The sequence below is a fragment of the Salmo salar genome, chromosome ssa04 (genome assembly GCF_905237065.1).
Source record: "Salmo salar chromosome ssa04, Ssal_v3.1, whole genome shotgun sequence".
Lineage (NCBI taxonomy): Eukaryota > Metazoa > Chordata > Actinopteri > Salmoniformes > Salmonidae > Salmo > Salmo salar.
The window spans coordinates 86,874,158-86,892,813 of NC_059445.1; the positions used below are offsets into that span (position 1 = coordinate 86,874,158).

The window sequence follows — 18,656 nt, forward strand, 5'->3', positions numbered from 1 at the left end:
AACAGCGGTTGACATGCTTCGAAGTACGGTAATGGAATATTTAGATTTTTTTTGTCACGAATTGCGCCATGCGCGCGACCCTGATTTACCATTTCGGATAGTGTCTGGGACGCACGAACAAAACGCCGCTATTCGGATATAACGATGGATTATTTTGGACCAAACCAACATTTGTTATTGAAGTAGCAGTCCTGGGTGTGCATTCTGACGAAGACAACAAAAGGTAATCAAACTTTTATAATAGTAAATATGATAATGGTGAGTGCTAAACTTGCCGGGTGTCTAAATAGCTAGCCCGTGATGCCTGGGCTATGTACTTAGAATATTGCAAAATGTGCTTTCACCAAAAAGCTATTTTAAAATCGGACATATCGAGTGCATAAAGGAGTTCTGTATCTATAATTCTTAAAATAATTGTTATGCTTTTTGTGAACGTTTATCGTGAGTAATTTAGTAAATTGTTAGTAAATTCCCCGGAAGTTTGCGGGGGGTATGCTAGTTCTGAACGTCACATGCTAATGTAAAAAGCTGTTTTTTGATATAAATATGAACTTGATTGAACAAAACATGCATGTATTGTATAACATAATGTCCTAGGTTTGTCATCTGATGAAGATCATCAAAGGTGAGTGCTGCATTTAGCTGTCTTCTGGGTTTTTGTGACATTATATGCTAGCTTGAAAAATGGGTGTCTGATTATTTCTGGCTTGGTACTCTGCTGACATAATCTAATGTTTTGCTTTCGCTGTAAAGCCTTTTTGAAATCGGACAGTGTGGTTAGATAAAGGAGAGTCTTGTCTTTAAAATGCTGTGAAATAGTCATATGTTTGAAAAATTGAAGTTTTTGTATTTTTAAGGAATTTGTCATTCGCGCCATGCATATCATTGGATATTGGAGCAGGTGTTCCGCTAGCGGAACGTCTAGATGTAAGAGGTTAATTAAGTATCGTCCGAGATCCCTAAAGATTGGATAGCTGCCGCGGTCATCACCCTCTTCAAAGGGGTTGACACTCTAGACCCAAACTGTTATAGACCTATATCCATCCTGCCCTGCCTTTCTAAAGCTTTTCTTCGAAAGCCAAGTGTCACGTCCTGACCATAGTAAGTTGTTATTTTCTATGGTAGAGTAGGTCAGGGCGTGACAGGGGGTGTTTGTCTATATTTTGTATTTCTATGTTCAGTTTCTAGTTTTGTATTTCTATGTTGGTTTTGTTTGGTATGATCTCCAATTAGAGACAGCCGGTTGTCGTTGTCTCTAATTGGAGGTCATATTTAAGTTGATGTTTGTCCCACCTGTTTTTGTGGGTGATATATTTTTGAGTAGTGTGTTTTCTCTCTGCGTCACGGTTTGTTGTTTTTGTGTATTCAAGTATTTAGTGTATTGCATTTAGTTTTACGGTAAATAAAATATGTGGAACTACGAACACACTGCATTTTGGTCCAATCATTTGAACAGCCATGACACCAAGTTAATAAACAGATCACTGACCATTTCGAATCCCACCGTACCTTCTCCGCTGTGCAAATTCCCGAGCTGGTCATGGGTGCACCTCAGCCACGCTCAAGGTACTTAACGATATCATAACCGCCATCGATAAAAGACAGTACTGTGCAGCCGTCTTCATCAACCTGGCCAAGGCTTTCGACTCTGTCAATCACCACATTCTTATCGGCAGACTCAATAGCCTTGGTTTCTCAAATGACTGCCTCGCCTGGTTCACCAACTACTACGCAGACAGAGTTCAGTGTGTCAAATCGGAGGGCCTGCTGTCCGGACCTCTGGCAGTCTCTATGGGGGTACCACAGGGTTCAATTCTCGGGCCAACTCTTTTCTCTGTATATATCAACGATGTTGCTCTTGCTGCTGGTGATTCCCTGATACACCTCTACGCAGACGACACCATTCTGTATACATCTGGCTCTTCTTTTGACACTGTGTTAAAAATCTGATCAATTAGTATTCTAATTAATTAAACAGCGGTTGACATGCTTCGAAGTACGGTAATGGAATATTTAGAATTTTTTTGTCACGAAATGCGCCATGCTCGTCACCCTTATTTACCCTTTCGGATAGTGTCTTGAACGCACTAACAAAACGCCGCTGTTTGGATATAACAATGGATTATTTGGGACCAAACCAACATTTGTTATTGAAGTAGCAGTCCTAGGAGTGCATTCTGACGAAGAACACCAAAGGTAATCAAACTTTTCTAATAGTAAATCGGAGTTTGGTGAAGGCTAAACTTGCTGGGTGTCTAAATAGCTAGCCCTGTGATGCCGGGCTATCTACTGAGAATATTGCAAAATGTGCTTTCACCGAAAAGCTATTTTAAAATCGGACGTATCGAGTGCATAGAGGAGTTCTGTATCTATAATTCTTTAAATAATTGTTATGTTTTTTGTGAACGTTAATCGTGAGTAATTTAGTAAATTCACTGGCAGTGTTCGGTGGGAATGCTAGTCACATGCTAGTCACATGCTAATGTAAAAAGCGGTTTTTTGATATAAATATGAACTTGATTGGACAAAACATGCATGTATTGTATAACATAATGTCCTAGGGTTGTCATCTGATGAAGATCATCAAAGGTGAGTGCTGCATTTAGCTGTCTTCTGGGTTTTGGTGACATTATATGCTGGCTTGAAAAATGGGTGTCTGATTATTTCTGGCTTGGTACTCTGCTGACATAATCTAATGTTTTGCTTTCGTTGTAAAGCCTTTTTGAAATCGGACAGTGTGGTTAGATTAACGAGAGTATTGTCTTTAAATGGCTGTAAAATAGTCATATGTTTGAGAAATTGAAGTAATAGGATTTTTAAGGTTTTGAAAATCGCGCCACAGGATAGCAGTGGCTGTTACGTAGGTGGGACGAATTCGTCCCGCCTAGCCTAGAGAGGTTATACTCACAGACACCATTCAAACAGTTTTAGAAAATTTAGGGTGTTTTCTATCCATATGTAATAAGTATATGCATATTCTAGTTACTGGGTAGGAGTGGTAACCAGATTAAATCGGGTATGTTTTTTATCCAGCCGTGTCAATACTGCCCCCTAGCCCTAACAGGTTAAAGAACGACCAGGCATCCCCAACTGACGGGATGAGGTCAATATCCTTCCAGGATACCCGGGCCAGGTCGATTAGAAAGGCCTGCTTGCAAAAGTGTTTTAGGGAGCGTATGACAGTGATGAGGGGTGGTCGTTTGACAGTGGACCCATAGCGGATGCAGGCAATGAGGCAGTGATCACTGAGATCCTGATTGTAAACAGCAAAGGTGTATTTGGAAGGCAAGTTGGTCAGGATAATATCTATGAGGGTGCCCATGTTTACGTATTTAGTTTTGTACCTGCTGGATTCCTTGATAATTTGTGTGAGATTAAGGGCATCTAGCTTAGATTGTAGGACTGCCGGGGTGTTAAGCATATCCCATTTTAGGTCACCTAACAGAACGAACTCTGAAGATAGATGAGGGGCAATCATTTCACATATGGTGTCCAGGGCACAGTTGGGAGCTGAGGGGGGTCTATAAAAGGCGGCAACAGTGAGAGACTTATTTCTGGAGAGATTCATTTTTTTAATTAGAAGCTCGAACTGTTTGGGCACAGACCTGGAAAGTATGACAGAACTTTGCAAGCTATCTCTGCAGTAGATTGAAACTCCTCCCCCTTTGGCAGTTCTATCTTGACGGAAAATGTTGTAGTTGGGTATGGAAATCTCAGAATTTTTAGGTGGCCTTCCTAAGCCAAGATTGAGACATGGCAAGGACATCAGGGTTGGTGGAGTGTGCTAAAGCAGTGAGTAAAACAAACTTAGGGAGGAGGCTTCTGATCTTAACATGCATGAAACCAAGGCTTTTTCGATTACAGAAGTCAACAAATGAGAGTGCCTGGGTTAACCTCCACATCACCCGAGGAACAGAGTAGGATGAGGGTACGGCTAAAGGCTATCAAAACAGGTCGTCTAGTGCGTTGGGGACAGAGAATAAAAGGAGCAGATTTCTGGGCGTGGTAGAATAGATTCAGGGCATAATGTACAGACAGAGGTATGGTAGGGTGCGGGTACAGCGGCGGTAAGCCCAGGCACTGAGTGATGATAAGAGAGGTTGCATCTCCGGACACGCTGGTTATACTGGGTGAGGTCACCGCATGTGTGGGAGCTGGGACAAAGTAGGTATCTAAGGCATGTACAGTGGGACTATACAACAGTATACAAGGCATATTGACATTTCAGAGAGACATAAAGCGAGGCATAAAGCAATCACAGGTGTTGATTGGGAGAGCTAGCTAAGACAACAACGGGTAAGACAACAACAGCTAATCAGCTAAGACAACAACAACAGGTAAAATGGCGATGAATGGGCAGAGAGGGTCAGTTAACTACACACAGGGCCTGAGTTCGGGGCTGGGGCCGACAGAAACAAAAATTAAAGAAAGGGGAGTACCATGATAAATGAACAGTCCAGCAGGCATCAGCTATGTAGCCAAGTGATCATAGTGAACAGCAATAGATGGAACAGGGAAGCCGCAAAGTAGTCATTGCTACGCTAGCACGCGGGCGACACGGAGTTTAAAGTTGGCATGCCGGTGTTAGAAGCGTCTGCTCTGATGTCCGTCAAAGGCCATTTGAGGGCACAGCGAAGGGAATTACGTCTCCGGACCAGTCGTGGTGGTACGGTGGGGCACCGTGTCGACAAAGGGTCCGGGCCAGATGGTGAAAGAGGTATTGTAGTTGTAGTAATTTCGTTTGCTAGCTGGGAGATGCACCTGGCTCAGGGCTTGCTTCGGGGCAGGGTCACTCGGTGGCAGCTAGCTAGCTGTGATGATCGGGAGTAATGGTCCAGGGTTTACGGCAGGAATCCGCCGTTGTAGTGGAGAAAAACAGTTCGAGGCTGGCAGGTATTATCCAGGCAAAAAAACGGCTGGTGCCTGTGCAGAAGGTAAAGGCCTCTAGCAGTGGCTAACAATGACTAAATAGCTAGTAGCTAATTAGCTGGTTAGCTCCAGATGGCTAGCTGCTGATGGAGGTTCTGACTATAAGGTATAAAAAAATAAAATTAAAATAATTGTGGATTCGTGTCACATTGAGTGAGGTGGGTTACCAGAAGGTATATTTCAATTAAAAATGGAGAAAAAAAATGTGAATTTTTTTGGGAAATATATACAAAAAAGACGAAAAAATACAAAAAGTAAACAAGAGGATGACAAAGCACGTCTGCACTGCTACGCCATCTTGGGGAAAAAAGGTTGTCATGTTTTGACGTGTCACTTTTTCACGTGTTGTCATGTTATCACGTTGTCACATTTTAAATCATGTGAAATTCAGGTTTTTCCCCGTAAGGGGTATTTGGTTATTGATGAAAACACTTTATTTCAGATGCAGATCAGATTAGCTAGCTAAAGCTAGCAGCAGACTTCCATTCTGATAGGAGAACCAGGTAGCAGCAGGCTTCCATTCTGATAGGAGAACCAGGTAGCAGCAGGCTTCCATTCTGATAGGAGAACCAGTTAGCAGCAGGCTTCAATTCTGATAGGAGAACCAGTTAGCAGAAGGCTCACATTCTGATAGGAGAACCAGGTAGCAGCAGGCTTCCATTCTGATAGGAGAACCAGTTAGCAGCAGGCTTCCATTCTGATAGTAGAACCAGGTAGCAGCAGGCTTCCATTCTGATAGGAGAACCAGTTAGCAGCAGGCTTCCATTCTGATAGGAGAGCCTTAGACTACCTATTGACTTTCTTGAACATTTCATAAGGCATTGACAATTTACATCCTTCAAGAATCTATGGGCTTAAATACATAATTTTAAAGTAAAAAATGGATGTAGCAATAACATATTGCCCCTTTAATCTTGTTTTTATCTTGTCTCCCTCAGAACTGCACCTTGTCATTTTGGGGCAACAGTAATACCACTGGAACATATGCAGTTCAGATGGTGATGGAGGATTTCCCGACTCAGTCCATCTCTCTCTCCTATACTGACGGATCTCAATCTAACAGGACCTCAAACAATACACTCTGCAAACTGCCTGTTCAGTTTGCAGTGAGAGGTACATATATCATCTATATAGTTTATCTTTATAACTAGGTAGTTTATCTTTATAACTAGGTAGTTTATCTTTATAACTAGGTAGTTTATCTTTATAACTAGGTAGTTTATCTTTATAACTAGGTAGTTTATCTTTATAACTAGGTAGTTTATCTTTATATCTAGGTAGTTTATCTTTATAACTAGGTAGTTTATCTTTATAACTAGGTAGTTTATCTTTATATCTAGGTAGTTTATCTTTATAACTAGGTAGTTTATCTTTATAACTAGGTAGTTTATCTTTATATCTAGGTAGTTTATCTTAATAACTAGGTAGTTTATCTTTATAACTAGGTAGTTTATCTTTATAACTAGGTAGTTTATCTTTATAACTAGGTAGTTTATCTTTATATCTAGGTAGTTTATCTTTATAACTAGGTAGTTTATCTTTATAACTAGGTAGTTTATCTTTATATCTAGGTAGTTTATCTTAATAACTAGGTAGTTTATCTTTATAACTAGGTAGTTTATCTTTATAACTAGGTAGTTTATCTTTATATCTAGGTAGTTTATCTTTATAACTAGGTAGTTTATCTTTATAACTAGGTAGTTTATCTTTATAACTAGGTAGTTTATCTTTATAACTAGGTAGTTTATCTTTATAACTAGGTAGTTTATCTTTATAACTAGGTAGTTTATCTTTATAACTAGGTAGTTTATCTTTATAACTAGGTAGTTTATCTTTATAACTAGTGTCATGACGTTGGCCTCTGAGTACAGGGAGGACAGTTGACCCCCTCCCCCCTTGCACCATCCCCCAACCTACCTTCCCCCACCCAGGCCACATGGCCCATAGAGAGACACAGGAAATTCTTCCAACTCACAGAATTGGGGAGCCAAGCGACATTTGTGTTCTGGAGAAGGTATGAAAGATTGGTGCAGAATCCAGCTACGAACTGGTCCGCTTGGTACAATTGTGTGATACTCAGAAGAGACAATACAGCCATATTACCATAAAACTGTTTATATAATAGCCTCAGCGATGAAACTTGCATCCACATGGTTGTATAGAATGTATTAATAAGGATAAAGCTATTTGTAATACATTGAGATGCTATGTACTGATGTTAATGTGATAGAATTATATTTCTGTACCAAGCTTAACTCAGTCATCGGCACGCCCCAAGGGACACAGACAGGACCAGGCGTCATGTGACAAGCTGTTCTATGTCACTATAAAACCCACCCTGAATTACATTTCTCCAGACCCGGCCTCCACTCCATTGCGAGTTGGCCAATAGGTTTGACCATCCAAGTACTCTACTGAAAGTGAACTATACCACGTGGTTAACTTTTAGACTATCGATACCGACAGAATAAGAAAAAGTCTTTGATATTAATTATTAGTCAGCAGCTAAGTAAATTATATCATTGAACGCGAAGACCAACGAAACACCCATTCTATGACGACATTAATGAATGTCGCTTTGAAAGATCCATTCTAACCGAGAGAGAGAGAGAGAGAGAGAGAGAGAGAGAGAACGCGGACAAAACTCTCCAACAGAACGACGCTCCAACAAGGATCCCGACGACACACTGAGCGTAAATATATATTGATTGCAATTGTTCCCGAATGAGTGAGCGTTAAATTGTCAATTGTTAATACTAATGAACTCTGTGTACCTCCTCAGCTGACCGTTTATGACCCATTGTCTAACAGACCAGCCATGCCTGTTTTAGCCCACTAGGACACATTACCCTACCAATTCTTTGTGACGATAATTACTGTTTGTATACTTTCTGTGAATTACTTAGTTTAGTAAATAAATGATTTTAAGACAATTGATGTATGGATGACTCTTAGTAAAGACTGGGTTCGTGCAGATACAACAATTTACGACGTTTGGAATGAGACTGGACGCGAGGTAAAATACACCATTTAAACCAGAAGATAATCGGCCTATACTATAATAGAATATGATATATAATGTTATAATATAGGAAAGTTATATTAGGAAAATTATAACTTTGTAATCGGAATATTTTCCTTGGTGCCCCGATCTCCTAGTTAATTACAATTAAACGATTAATCAGTTTAATCGCGTGATAATAATTACAGGGAGTTAATTGATAAACATGTCTTCAGTTTAATGGTACCCCAAAGACACGACACTAGGTAGTTTATCTTTATAACTAGGTAGTTTATCTTAATAACTAGGTAGTTTATCTTTATACCTATATAGTTTATCTTTATATCTAGGTAGTTTATCTTAATAACTAGGTAGTTTATCTTTATAACTAGGTAGTTTATCTTTATAACTAGGTAGTTTATCTTTATACCTATATAGTTTATCTTTATATCTAGGTAGTTTATCTTTATATCTAGGTAGTTTATCTTTATAACTAGGTAGTTTATCTTTATAACTAGGTAGTTTATCTTTATAACTAGGTAGTTTATCTTTATATCTAGGTAGTTTATCTTTATATCTAGGTAGTTTATCTTTATAACTAGGTAGTTTATCTTTATAACTAGGTAGTTTATCTTTATAACTAGGTAGTTTATCTTTATAACTAGGTAGTTTATCTTTATATCTAGGTAGTTTATCTTTATAACTAGGTAGTTTATCTTTATAACTAGGTAGTTTATCTTTATATCTAGGTAGTTTATCTTTATATCTAGGTAGTTTATCTTTATAACTAGGTAGTTTATCTTTATAACTAGGTAGTTTATCTTTATAACTAGGTAGTTTATCTTTATAACTAGGTAGTTTATCTTTATATCTAGGTAGTTTATCTTTATAACTAGCTAGTTTCTTTATAACTAGGTAGTTTATCTTTATAACTAGGTAGTTTCTAATAAGTCGTTTCTCTGTAGAGAATAAGATAATGCCTATGGCTTGTTTCCAGTAGTATTAGAAGCAGTGAATTTGATTGTCATTGCATTTTATGCAGAGTTTCCAAACCTGTAGAGGAGTTGTGGTAATGATTTATACTGAAAAACATGACGCTATGTGTTGTATCTCAACTCCATGGTTTCTCTCAGTGGACCCCCCGGTGACATCCTGTATGGAGGGGCTGTACCTACCCATGTTCCTGTCTCCAACACCAGCCCAGGGTGCACTGCTGAACGCCTCTGCAGACCAACCCCTGGAAATCACTGTCAGAGCACAGGCTACCAACTCCACGTAAGAGAAAGGAAACGTGGAAACACATAGCAGATAGGTATAGACTAAATCAGGGGTTTTAAACGTTAGACGAACCGTTAGACGAACCAGTGTGTCAGAGGGTTTTCGCTGCTCCCTTGCAAGCTGTAGAATTAGATTTAAAAAACAGATACAAACACACCTTATGGAACAGCGGGACTGTGAAGCCTAGGCAGCATCTAATGGGGAACCATAATAAACACAAATACAACTATACAGTCAATATATAAACTGATATGGTTCCTGATCTGGCATGTACAGTCAATACATAAACTGATATGGTTCCTGATCTGGCATCTACAGTCAATACATAAACTGATATGGTTCCTGATCTGGCATCTACAGTCAATACATAAACTGATATGGTTCCTGATCTGGCATCTACAGTCAATACATAAACTGACATGTCAACTTTATTCAAGACATTTTTAACACATTCCATTTCAAGAAAGGAGATTTTTGTTTATTTTATTCAGATTTTGAAGTGATGCAGTTCTGTCCTTGAGCTTTTATTGTCTATTAATGTAACGTATAATGTCATGTTTTATGTTTTGTGTGACCCCAGGAAGAGTAGCTGCTGCTTCAGCAACAGCTAAAGGGTTTCATAATAAAAAATAAAAATGACTATTTTTTTCTCCCTGTGTGTTTAAGGGTTTCAGAGCTGTTGGTGAGTGGACCTTCCGGTATCACAAAGAACACCACTGATCCAGAAGAGTACCTTCTAAGATGGACGCCCACTGAGGATGAGGAGGGAGGGTACTATCCTGTGTGCTTCATCGCTCAGGGAGTGAACAACAGGTCAGTCTGCAGCCACTTCAACTGGAAACTTATAGCACAACATAATGACTAACCTGATTAAATAAAGGCACAACATTAACTAGCATGACTAACCTGATTAACTAACTAGCATGACTAACCTGATTAACTAACTAGCATGACTAACCTGATTAATAACTAGCATGACTAACCTGATGAATGAACTAGCATGACTAACCTGATTAACTAACTAGCATGACTAACCTGATTAACTAACTAGTATTATCCATCATTTCTGTAGTCTACTATCAAGACTATCAGTTAAATGGACATTCAGACACATTTTAGTTGAATGCATTCAGTTGTGCAACTGACTAGGTTTTAACCTGCCTCTCCCTTCAATGGTATATGGTTTGTTTGGCTTTGACGTGTTTCATTAACCTGTCTGGGAACCTGGGACGTTTGCGTCCCACCCTAGTCAACAGCCAGTGGAATCGCGTCGCGCGAAATACAAATACCTCATAAATGCTGTAACTTCAATTTCTCATACATATGACTATTTTACACCATTTTATAGATACACCTCTCCTGAATCGAACTACGTTGTCCGATTTACATTTACATTTACATTTTAGTCATTTAGCAGACGCTCTTATCCAGAGCGACTTACAGATTTCAAAAAAGGCTTTACAGCAAAAGCAAAACATTAGATTATGTTAGGAGAGTACCCTGCCAAAAATAATCACACTGCCATTTTCAAAGCAACTAGCATGCATCACAAATACCCAAAACACAGCTAAATGCAGCACAAACCTTTGACAATCTTCATCAGATGACACTCCTAGGACATCATGTTACACAATACATGCATTTTTTTGTTCGATAAAGTTCATATTTATATAGAAAAACAGCATTTTACATCGGCGCGTGACGTTCAGAAAATATTTTCCCTCAAATGCTTCCGGTGAAGCAGCGCTACAATTTACAAAATTACTATTCGAAAACATTGGTCAAATATAATATTGTCATTCAAAGAATTATAGATTAACATCTCGTGAATGCAACCGCATTGCCAGATTTAAAAATAACTTTACTGGGAAATCACACTTTGCAATAAACGAGGTGCTATGCTCAGAAGAATAGGCTAGGCGATACAGGTTAGCGCCATCTTGGAGTCATCTAAAATCAAATATACTATTGTAAATATTCCCTTACCTTTGATTATCTTCATCAGAAGGCACTTCCAGGCATCCCAGGTACACAACAATGTAGTTTTGTTTGAAAAAGTTAATAATTTATGTCCTAACAGCTCCTTCTTGTTAGCGCGTTCCGAAGGCTACTCAAAATGTACGAGGCGTGCGGGACTTGTCATCACAAATATGCAAAAAATATATATTTAGGGCTAGGGGGCAGTATTGACACGGCTGGATAAAAAATGTACCCGATTTAATCTGGTTACTACTCCTGCCCAGTAACTAGAATATGCATATAATTATTGGCTTTGGATAGAAAACACCCTAAAGTTTCTAAAACTGTTTGAATGGTGTCTGTGAGTATAACAGAACTCATTTGGCAGGCCAAAACCTGAGAAGATTCCATGCAGGAAGTGGCCTGTCTGACAATTTCTTGCCCTTCTTGATTATCTCTATCCATTACAGAGGATCTCTGCTGTTACGTGAAACTTCCTACGGCTCCCATGGGCTCTCAGAAGGCGGCAAAAAGCTGAATCGTGGCTTTGCAGGCTCTGGTTGAAAAAAAGTAGCGCATTTGGGTAGTGGCTGGTTACAGTACTGTGAGACTCAGGCGCGTGCCCGCGTCGACCGAATGCTTTGTTTTCTTTTGTCTGTTTACCTAAACGCAGATTCCCGGTCGGAATATTATCGCTTTTTTACGAGAAAAATGGCATAAAAATGAATTTTAAACAGCGGTTGACATGCTTCGAAGTACGGTAATGGAATATTTCGAATTTTTTTGTCACGAATTGCGCCATGCTCGTGACCCTTATTTACACTTCAGATAGTGTCTTGAACGCACGAACAAAACGCCGCTATTTGGCTATAACGATGGATTATTTTGGACCAAACCAACATTTCTTATTGAAGTAGCAGTCCTGGGAGTGCATTCTGACGAAGAACATCAAAGGTAATCAAACTTTTGTAATAGTAAATCGGAGTTTGGTCAGGGCTAAACTTGGTGGGTGTCTAAATAGCTAGCCGTGATGGCTGGGCTATGTACTCAGAATATTGCAAAATGTGCTTTCACCGAAAAGCTATTTTAAAATCGGACACCTCGATTGTACAAAGGAGTTCTGTATCTATAATTGTTATGTTTTTTGTGAACGTTTATCGTGAGTAATTTAGTAAATTCACCGGAGGTTTGCGGGGGGTATGCTAGTTCTGAACGTCACATGCTAATGTAAAAAGCTGGTTTTTGATATAAATATGAACTTGATTGAACAAAACATGCATGTATTGTATAACATAATGTCCTAGGTGTGTCATCTGATGAAGATCATCAAAGGTTAGTGCTGCATTTAGCTGTCTTCTGTTTTTTTTGTGACATTATATGCTAGCTTGAAAAATGGGTGTCTGATTATTTCTGGCTGGGTACTCTGCTGACATAATCTAATGTTTTGCTTTCGTTGTAAAGCCTTTTTGAAATCGGACAGTGTGGTTAGATTAACGAGAGTCTTGTCTTTAAAATGGTGTAAAATAGTCATATGTTTGAGAAATTGAAGTAATAGCATTTCTAAGGTATTTGAAAATCGCGCCACGGGATTACACTGGCTGTTGCGTAGGTGGGACGAATTCGTCCCGCCTAGCCCAGAGAGGTTAACAAAGATCTGAACAGGGTAACAGTTGTTCTGTTGATCTTCTCAGTTCCAAGTATCACTCTGAGCTACGCTGTGTGATCGTCAGGGTTGGAAACACAAGCGGTGGGTACAGTTTCACTACAGGAAGAGGTTAATGATCCCCTTCCTGGTGTTCTGCTAGTCTCACTGTTACTTACAACTTCCAGTTGAAATGCATGTTTGAGATAATTATCTATCAATCAACACATCTCTTAATGTCTGTCTATTTGGTTGTCTGTCCTTTGTGCTACAGCCATCAGAACCACAGAGCCTACAACCTCCCCTCCTCTGACAATAAACCTCACAACCACAGAGGAGCCAACAACCTCCCCTCCTCTGACAATAAACCTCACGACCTCACAGATTGCACCTGAACTTCCAACCACGCCCACAAATTTCAGTACATACGCAACCACAGCATCCCCAACTTTAAGTACAAACCCAACCACCGATCTCACAACCCATATTGTGGACAGTACAACAAAGAACAGTGGGCCTAGTAAGTACAAAATTAACTTTTGTTCAAATTTTGTAAAAAATATTTGTGTATGTGTGTTGTAATAATGTGGACTAACTGTGTTTCCACAGGATACGTTGTAGTACTGAGGATAAAAGTGTCCTCTCTGATCCCACTGACGGATAATTACATCAGAAACGTGGTGTTTCAGCAGGTCAGTGTCACTGTCAGATCAGACAGGTTTCTCCTCAGCTCTACCTGATAATCACTGTGTGTGTTCTGTTTCCAGCTCCGTGAGGAACTGATCAGACTAGGGCTGCCAGGGGACTTCACGCTACGCCTGTTAGCCACTCATGACATCAGTCCCTGAGGGAGGGACAGGAATTCAGCTCAACTTTCTTCACTTCTACTTGTCTTTTCTTCCTGGTTCTGATTCTGCAGATAGTTCTTTTGAAGAAGGAGTGGTTCCTTATAATGACAGAATACGGTTGATTTGTAATAATCTCCTGTGGGTCGCCAAGATTAGTTGAATGAACTGACACTACGTCTTACTGGATGTTAGTTGAATGATTTAAAAGTAAATGATTTATGTCTACAAGAAGAAATGCAACATAAATATGATTGGTAATGTACAGAGGTAGACTGAGGTTCTTTCCTGTTTGGTAATGTACAGAGGTAGACTGAGGTTCTTTCCTGTTTGGTAATGTACAGAGGTAGACTGAGGTTCTTTCCTGTTTGGTAATGTACAGAGGTAGACTGAGGTTCTTTCCTGTTTGGTAATGTACAGAGGTAGACTGAGGTTCTTTCCTGTTTGGTAATGTACAGAGGTAGACTGAGGTTCTTTCCTGTTTGGTAATGTACAGAGGTAGACTGAGGTTCTTTCCTGTTTGGTAATGTACAGAGGTAGACTGAGGTTCTTTCCTGTTTGGTAATGTACAGAGGTAGACTGAGGTTCTTTCCTGTTTGGTAATGTACAGAGGTAGACTGAGGTTCTTTCCTGTTTGGTAATGTACAGAGGTAGACTGAGGTTCTTTCCTGTTTGGTAATGTACAGAGGTAGACTGAGGTTCTTTCCTGTTTGGTAATTTACAGAGGTAGACTGAGGTTCTTTCCTGTTTGGTAATGTACAAAGGTAGACTGAGGTTCTTTCCTGTAGACAGGTTATTAAACATTGGGAGATATAATGTTGTTTTCCTTAAGGTGTGAATCATATAGACTGTGTTTGATTAGGCTTAGAGGACAAGGCCTTAGGAGGTTGATAATGATACGTTATAATGGTAAAATGTTATAATGTTTAAAATATTGATGTATTAAGATATAAGTGGAGTAATAAATTAGGTTGTAGAAAGACTATAATTTAGTTAAAGGTAGGAGGGTGAAGGGAATAGGAAAGTTTCATGTTTGAAAAATGTATGTTTTAAGAAGTTGATGTTCATGAAGTATATTAAGGGTGCTAGCTTGATCTGGAAATCCCCAGGTCAGAGCAGCAAGTAGGTTGAAGCGTACGTTCTGCCTAGGTGGGAAAACGTGGAGGTTAGTGGGGGCTGAAAAAGCACCTTTTGAGAAGATGGATGCATTCATTAGGTGTTAACCACCGAAGGCATCAGTGGAGCAGGTGGTCATCCTGATGATTTATCAGAAGAGGCATTAAGGGTATAAAGGAAGCAGGTTTCATGGGAAGGGAATGACTCTCTTTGAGTTTGCTAGAAGAACCTGTCGTCTGCTGGAGAAAGACTTTTACTGAAGCTTTTTAACTTCAGATTCATTTAGATTTTTAATATACTTGATTTTTATTCTGAAAGTGTTCTAGTACATTCTAGGAGAAACCCTAAAGGTTACCTCACTTATAGGAGTGTTCTAGTACATTCTAGGAGGAACCCTGAAGGTTACCTCATTGATAGAAGTGTTCTAGTACATTCTAGGAGGAACCCTAAAGGTTACCTCATTGATAGGAGTGTTCTAGTACATTCTAGGAGGAACCCTAAAGGTTACCTCACTGATAGGAGTGTTCTAGTACATTCTAGGAGGAACCCTTAAGGTTACCTCATTGATAGAAGTGTTCTAGTACATTCTAGGAGGAACCCTAAAGGTTACCTCATGATAATGTTCTAGTACATTCTAGGAGGAACCCTAAAGGTTACCTCATTGATAGGAGTGTTCTAGTACATTCTAGGAGGAACCCTAAAGGTTACCTCACTGATAGGAGTGTTCTAGTAGCTGTTAGTTTTTTAGACACCAACTGAGGGACTGAGCATCCTGAAGGGGGAGACAAAAAGCTGTTTATAAATTGTAGAAGGTAAGAACTTGTTTTTCTTGTTATTGAACACTGTGCTTCTCATAAAATTGTTATAAACCAAACATATTTTATTGACACACACTAATAAGGGTTTAGATAAGGGTTTAGTTAAGGGTTTAGTTAAGGACGCTGAAGGCATCTCTCAATTTAATCCAAGTTATATTTTTGCTTATCATCGATTGGGGATATTGATTTATGATTGATTGATTGATCTGTGATTTTTAATGCCCGTTTCTGGAATTTTGAATAAACTTGTTTTATTGTTCTGAAACTCGGTGTCATCAAAGAGTCATAGGAGTGCATGTCGTTTTACTCCTGGTTTCTGAAACACACTGGATTAATTGAGGATTTATAGCATCTGGTTAATTAGTCCATCGGGAACCTGAATTGCTGGTGTGAAGGAACCTGAGACCCAACTAAAGGTACTGAGTGCATTGGTAGGAGTCATATGAGGGGTGATTCTGGACTAAACCAACCCAGGAGAGAGTGTCCACTCATAGTGTCCTAAGGTCGACTATCTGGCCTGGACGATCCTGAAACGGTGGCGGATTCTCAACCATCTTCATGATGTAGTCACCTGGAATGCATTTCAATTTACAGCTGTGCCTTGTTAAAAGTTAATTTCTTGAGCCAATCAGTTGTGTTGTGACATAGTAGGGGTGGTATACAAAAGATAGCCCTATTTGCTAAAAGACCACGTCCATATTATGGCAAGAACAGTTCAAATAAGCAAAGAGAAACGACAGTCCATCATTACTTTAAGACATGAAGGTTACTCATTCCGGGAAAATTTCAAGAACTTTGAAAGTTTCTTCAAGTGCATTCGCAAAAACCATCAAGCGCTACAATGAAACCACAGGAAAGGAAGACCCAGAGTTACCTCTGCTGCAAAGGATAAATTCATTGGAGTTAACTGCACCTCAGATTGCAGCCCAAATAAATGCTTCACAGAGTTCAAGTAACAGACACATCTCAACATCAACTGTTCAGAGGAGACTGTGTGAATCAGACCTTCATGGTGGAATTGCTGCAAAGAGACCACTACTAAAGGACACCAATAATAAGAAGAGACTTGCTTGGGCCAAAGAAACACGAGCAATGGACATTAGACTGGTGGAAATCTGTCCAAAAAATGAGTTCAAATTTTAGATTTTTGGTTCCAACCACTGTGTGTTAGTGAAATGGAGAGTAGGTGAACGGATGATCTCCGCATGTGTGGTTCCCACTGTGAAGCATGGAGGAGGAGGTGTTATGGTGTGGGGGAGGTTTGCCGGTGACATTGTCAGGGATTTATTTAGAATTCAAGGCACACTTAACCAGCATGGCTACCACAGCATTCTGCAGCGATACGCCATCCCATCTGGTTTGCGCTTAGTGGGACTATCATTTGTTTTTCAACAGGACAATTTTTTAAATTTTACCTTTATTTAACTAGGCGAGCCAGTTAAGAACAAAATCTAATTTTCAATGAGGGTCTAGGAACAGTGGGTTAAATGCCTTGTTCAGGGGCAGAATGACAGATTTTTACCTTGTCAGCTCAGGGATTCGATGTTGCAACCTTTAGGTTACTAGTCCAATGCTCTAACCACTAGGCTACCCTGCCGCCCCTAAATGACAATGACTCAACACACCTCCAGGCTGAGTAAGGGCTATTTGACCAAGAAGGAGAGTGATGGAATGCTGCATCAGATTACCTGGCCTCCTCAATCACCCGACCTCAACCCAAATGAGATGGTTTAGGATGAGTTGGACCGCAGTGTGAAGGAAAAGCAGCCAACAAGTGCTCAGCATATGTGGGAACTCCTTCAAGACTGTTGGAAAACCATTCTTCATGAAGCTGGTTGAGAGAATGCCAAGAGTGGCATAGCTGTCATCAAGGCAGAGGGTGGCTACTTTGAAAAATCTCAAATATATTTTGATTTGTTTAACACTTTTTTGGTTACTACACGATTCGATATGTGTTATTTCATAGTTTTGATGTCTTCACTATTATTCAACAATGTAGAAAATAGTAAAAATAAAGAAAAACCCTTGAATGACTAGATGTGTCCAAACTTTTGATTGGTACTGTATACATAGTGGTTGTCACTAGCAGAGAAGGGTATAAATTACCACTTATAATGACAAAATACACATAAGACTAATGTATCAAAATAAATTATCCTATTTAATTAAATTGCATGTATTTATACAAAAATAAATGAGCAATTAGCCGGGCGAACAGCAACAACATTCTCAGTAACGGTTATAGAAACTGAAATCAAATCTTTTTTTTTTTTAAGTAAGTAAGAAAATATTTTTAAATATATTTACTAAAAAGAAGAAAAAAAAATGAAAAAAGTAACACAATAAAATAGCAACAACGAGGCTATATACAGGAAGTCCCGGTACCTAAGTGAATGTGCGGTTACAGGTTAGTCGAGGTAATTGAGGAAATATCGATATATACACTACCATTCAAAAGTTTGGGGTCGCTTAGAAATGTCCTTGTTTTCGAAAGGAAATCTACATTTTTGTCCATTAAAATAACATCAAATTGATCAGAAATACAGTGTAGACATTGTTAATGTTGTAAATGACTATTGTAGCTGGAAACAACAGATTTTTTTATGGAATATCTACATAGGTGTACAGAGGCCCATTATCAACAACCATCACTCTTGTGTTCCAATGGATGTTATGTTAGCTAATCCAAGTTTATCATTTTAAAAGGCTAATTGATTAGAAAACACTTTTGTAATTATGTTAGCACAGCTGAAAACTGTTGTTCTGATTAAAGAAGCAATAAAACTGGCCTTCTTTAGACTAGTTGAGTATCTGGAGCATCAGCATTTGTGGGTTCGATTACAGGCTCAAAATGACCAGAAACAAATAACTTTCTTCTGAAACTCATCAGTCTATTCTTGTTCTGAGAAATTAAGGGTAATCCATGAACGAGAAATTGCCAAGAAACTGAAGATCTCGTACAACGCTGTGTACTACTCCCTTCACAGAACAGCACAAACTGGCTCTAACCAGAATAGAAAGAGGAGTGGAAGGCCCCGATGTACAACTGAGCAAGAGGACAAGTACAT

General features: G+C 39.2%; 1 protein-coding gene and 1 long non-coding RNA gene across 3 annotated transcripts in view; one reads left to right on the forward strand and one right to left on the reverse strand.

Moving 5' to 3' along the window:
• The window catches only part of LOC123742514 (uncharacterized), a 47,782-nt gene extending 34,460 nt beyond the window's left edge, over nucleotides 1-13,322 (reverse strand). Inside the window, exon 1 of the long non-coding RNA XR_006769699.1 lies at nucleotides 13,109-13,322. This is a non-coding gene — a long non-coding RNA (uncharacterized lncRNA). The remainder of the gene's footprint in view (nucleotides 1-13,108) is intronic.
• The window catches only part of LOC123723962 (uncharacterized), a 49,271-nt gene extending 33,418 nt beyond the window's left edge, over nucleotides 1-15,853 (forward strand). Inside the window, exons 8-15 of one of the 2 annotated variants that reach the window (XM_045717444.1) lie at nucleotides 5,868-6,042; nucleotides 9,064-9,205; nucleotides 9,875-10,021; nucleotides 12,859-12,914; nucleotides 13,084-13,329; nucleotides 13,419-13,501; nucleotides 13,577-15,375; nucleotides 15,423-15,853. In XM_045717444.1, the coding sequence (XP_045573400.1) occupies nucleotides 5,868-6,042; nucleotides 9,064-9,205; nucleotides 9,875-10,021; nucleotides 12,859-12,914; nucleotides 13,084-13,329; nucleotides 13,419-13,501; nucleotides 13,577-13,657 (930 nt within the window). In that variant the 3' untranslated portion in view covers nucleotides 13,658-15,375; nucleotides 15,423-15,853. The remainder of the gene's footprint in view (nucleotides 1-5,867; nucleotides 6,043-9,063; nucleotides 9,206-9,874; nucleotides 10,022-12,858; nucleotides 12,915-13,083; nucleotides 13,330-13,418; nucleotides 13,502-13,576; nucleotides 15,376-15,422) is intronic. The other variant, XM_045717445.1, reaches the window with a different exon arrangement.
• The last annotated feature ends 2,803 nt before the right edge of the window (nucleotides 15,854-18,656 follow it).